Source organism: Notothenia coriiceps, unplaced genomic scaffold, assembly GCF_000735185.1.
Source record: "Notothenia coriiceps isolate Sejong01 unplaced genomic scaffold, NC01 NC01_scaffold00033347, whole genome shotgun sequence".
Lineage (NCBI taxonomy): Eukaryota > Metazoa > Chordata > Actinopteri > Perciformes > Nototheniidae > Notothenia > Notothenia coriiceps.
This window is the reverse complement of record NW_011366048.1, coordinates 468-4,174: the sequence shown is the minus strand read 5'-3', so window position 1 is coordinate 4,174 and position 3,707 is coordinate 468. Positions and strand designations below refer to the sequence as shown.

The 3,707-nt window shown below is 41.7% G+C and overlaps 1 protein-coding gene across 1 annotated transcript; it reads right to left on the bottom strand.

Annotated features, from left to right (window-relative positions):
• Positions 1-395: 395 nt before the first annotated feature.
• On the bottom strand, positions 396-3,464 carry LOC104961466 (matrix metalloproteinase-19-like; the record flags this gene model as incomplete). Its single annotated transcript, XM_010789761.1, has 5 exons — positions 3,310-3,464; positions 2,846-2,922; positions 2,653-2,777; positions 1,255-1,467; positions 396-641 (listed from the first exon to the last, which is right to left on the bottom strand). Coding segments are annotated over exons 1-5 (760 nt in total), but the record flags the coding sequence as incomplete, so codon positions are not given.
• Positions 3,465-3,707: the final 243 nt, after the last annotated feature.

The following is a 3,707-nucleotide window of genomic DNA, read 5'->3' as shown; positions in this document are numbered from 1 at the left end:
AGGTCGTTCCAGAGCCTGGGGGCTACCGCTGAGAAGGCTCGGTCTCCCCTGGTCTTTCTCTTTGTTTTAGGGACTACCAGCCGCAGCTGATCAGCCAACCTCAAAGCCCTTGAGGGGGTGTACACCTGTAGGAGGTCGGAGATGTACTGAGGGGCCAGCCCATTTAGAGATTTAAAAACAATATAATCTTAAAATGAACTCTAAAATGGACAGGAAGCCAGTGGAGGGAAGCCAGTAGAGAGAAGTCAGTGGAGGTGTGATGTAATGTAAGTTCATTGAAAAAATTAAGTGAAAAAATAAGAAATGTGGATATTATTTATGTTTAAAAATGAAATCTGTATAAAAAAAACTCTGCAAAAGAAATTATGAAAAACACTTCTTATTTTGGATATTACCGTACAGAGCCTGGATGCCCTGGATGTCGTCGGGGTGCAGTTTGAAGTGGGCCCGGTACCCGCTGTAGACCGGGCCCATCACAGCGCTGTAGTGCTGCGAGTGACCCAGACCCAGAGCGTGGCCGACCTCATGGGCGGCCACGATCCTCAGGTTGGACCCCGAGCTCTTGCCCTCCGTCCAAACCTCGTCGCTGTCGAAGTGAACCTTGCCCGACTCGGGGGCGTCGGCGTGGGCCAGGACTTGACCTGGAAACAAAACGGGTCGAAAGAAGTCGTGGAAACAACACAACGCATCAGGGAGGGGAAATATTTTAAAGATTACTTTGATATTTTACAACCTGGAGCCTGTTAGACATGTTTGTTCGCGTTTGTAGTTTGTTTATTTCTCTGAAGGCATTTATGTCTTTTAGTATTTGTGTTGTGTCTCTTTGAAATCATTGAATTTTCGTATCTTTTTTTGTGTCTCTTTTGTCATTTTGCTTTGCAGCCATTTGGAATACATGTATTTGGTCTCTCTTGTAGTTTATTGGTTTCGCTTTGAAGTCACTTTGTGTCTTTTTTGACATTTCATTCTCTTCATCCATTTTGAGCCTCTTTTAAGTCATTTTTATATTTTCTGTCATTTTGTGGGTCTTGTAATATCTGTCTCTTTGTAGTCATTTCGTTTCTCTTCGTAGTTAATCTGTGTCTCTTCGTGGTCATTTTGAGTATTCTTTTTCTCATTGTCTATTTGTGGTAATTCTGTGGACACTCTCACTCAATGGGACACATTTCAAGTCCTCATAAGTCCCACCACAACACGAACAGACAGGGTCCACGTTTTAAACGCCACAGTTGACTTAAAGACCGTGTGTAGTACCTCTCCCGTCGAAGGGCACGGGGCAGCTCTTGTCTTTCCGGTGGAAGGAGATCTTGATGTCAGCTCTTCCTGTCTGCGTCTCTCTGAACTTCAGCGGGGAGACGTCGCTCCAGTACCTGAACGCAGCGCTGATCGCCTGCCGAGTCTTCCCCTGCCCGAGGTCCGGGGTGAAGTTTAAGATCCGGTACGTCAGCATCTTCTTACGCCAGTGTCCTGCAACCAGGAGACAACAAGGGGAAGACACTGAATGTCCTCCTCCAACATGAGAGTAACATGATATCAAAGGTATCCCAACTGTAGCTGTGAACATGACAGGATGTGTGATTACCTAGAAGAGCATCAGGACTGTTTGAGGCATATGATAGCTATGTGATTAACATGATGATTCAGCCTCTATGGAGAGAGACATATGACAAGCATGATCATTTCTGACGTGGAGCTAATCTGAAGTAAACATTGAATACTGCTTTCTATTCCTCCATCTTGTGACTGTGGAACTCCCTCTCTTGGATATCAGCATGTGAAGGACACTGTTCAGGAACTAGTTGATGCTCTGTATGTGATGACTACTTCCATTCTGGAGAGGATCACAGATACATGGATCCTGAGGTTCAAGATCAAGCCGGGGACGAGGGAGAGTTTCTAACAGGGACGTTTGACACATGTTTACACGGATGTAGTACTTAGATATTTCACTATAAGTAGTAAAGAAATACTCTGTTAGAAGTTCAAGTATGCCATTCAAAGTACAAAGGTATAAGCATCAAAGTACCATCAGTGCTGGAATGTAATGAAGTACATTTACTCAAGTATCCTACCAACTTTATACTTTATCCTTTATACTACGTGCAAAATGTCCCAAAATGAAAATGTAGTGCTTATTTTCCTAACTTTCTCTATTTGTGTCGGCAGATTTCTCCAAAACTCCTTCAAAAGTTACCATGAGATTTGTGCTAATGTTATATTTAAACATTACTTTAAAACATGTAGATAATGTTTGATACAAAGTCCATTCAAACTGTCTCACAGACATGATGGTTATTTAATAACAAAACCCAAATGTACTCAAATGTTATATGAAACAGTGGAAAGCAGCAGATTTGAGTCTGAAAGCAGCATTTTAAGATATTTATGCAACAAAATGATTTGAATGATCTAACGTTGGTCATTTTGTGTTTCTTTGTGTCTATTTCTGGTAATCTTGTGTTTCTTTGTGGTCATTCTGTGTCTTTGTGGTCATTCTGTGTGTCTTTGTGGTCAGTTACTGTGTCTTTGCGGAGTACAATGAAGTATCATGACATGAATACACTCAGGTATCCCACAAAGTCAAAATGTTACTCTCCACCGTTGATTAAAAGTGTAATTCTGCTTTAACTCGATAGTGAGATGAGTTGTTACCCAGGACTCTGTATCTGTGGAACCTGAAGGAATCTTCCTCTCCACAGCGAGGTTTCCTCATCATCCTCATCGTCGCTGCGTCCACTCTGCCTGAGACCTGCAGCTGAGTGGCTTTCTGAAACACTCTGACACACACAGACGTTTCGTTTAAACAATCAAACATGCAAACTACCATTAAGAGAGTTCAAATCACCTCAGGGCGGCCTTCATGTCCCGAGGCGGAGGGCTGGGCAGCAGGGCGTTCAGGTAGCCGTACTTCTTTAAATACACCTGAAGAAACACAACTATGAGAATTAAAGTGGTGGAAAAGCATTTGGTTGAATAGAAAATACTTCAAGTCTGGCATTAAACATTGTCATTTAAGTAAATCTTTATTTGTTGAATAATTATCCTTAAAGAAGTTACTTAAAAAACAAAAACAGGATTAGTAATAATGTGTATTACCACATCCCACTACCCCAACATCTAAAACATAATAATAATAATCAAGAATATCTAATTGTTTAGCAATCAAAGTTCATTTTGTAATAAAGCTATTTGAATTTGAGAGAATAGCTGCCAGCTAAGCTTTGCTTCCAATAAATATTGAACCGAAACCTGTGTTTTTTGAGTCTCATTAAATTCAAATGTCCGCCTCTCGTTCCAGAGTGCTCTCACCACGGCTCCAGTGAAGTCGTCTGCTCTCAGTCCAGAAGCAGCTGTGGTCATCAGAACCAGAAGCACCATCAGCTCCAGCAGGAACTCCATGTTTCCCATCACTTTATCATTAATAATATCACTATAATAAACCAGTTCTCCCTCCTCTCCTCGTCCTCCCTGAGTCTGCTTCAGTTTAGACATTCAGTTTTTATAGTGTCTGCTCGAAACCACATCATAAACCTTTTCAAGGAATGTGATGTGTGAAAAACAGAAAACATATTTCACACTCAGTAACGCCTCCGGACACCAACACATAAAACAATTTACAGAGGTTCAGAACAACATCCGAGTCTTTTTGTTCACGTCAAAGGAAGCAGGGAAGTATCTGCACACCGTCTAATAAACAGGATTACTCT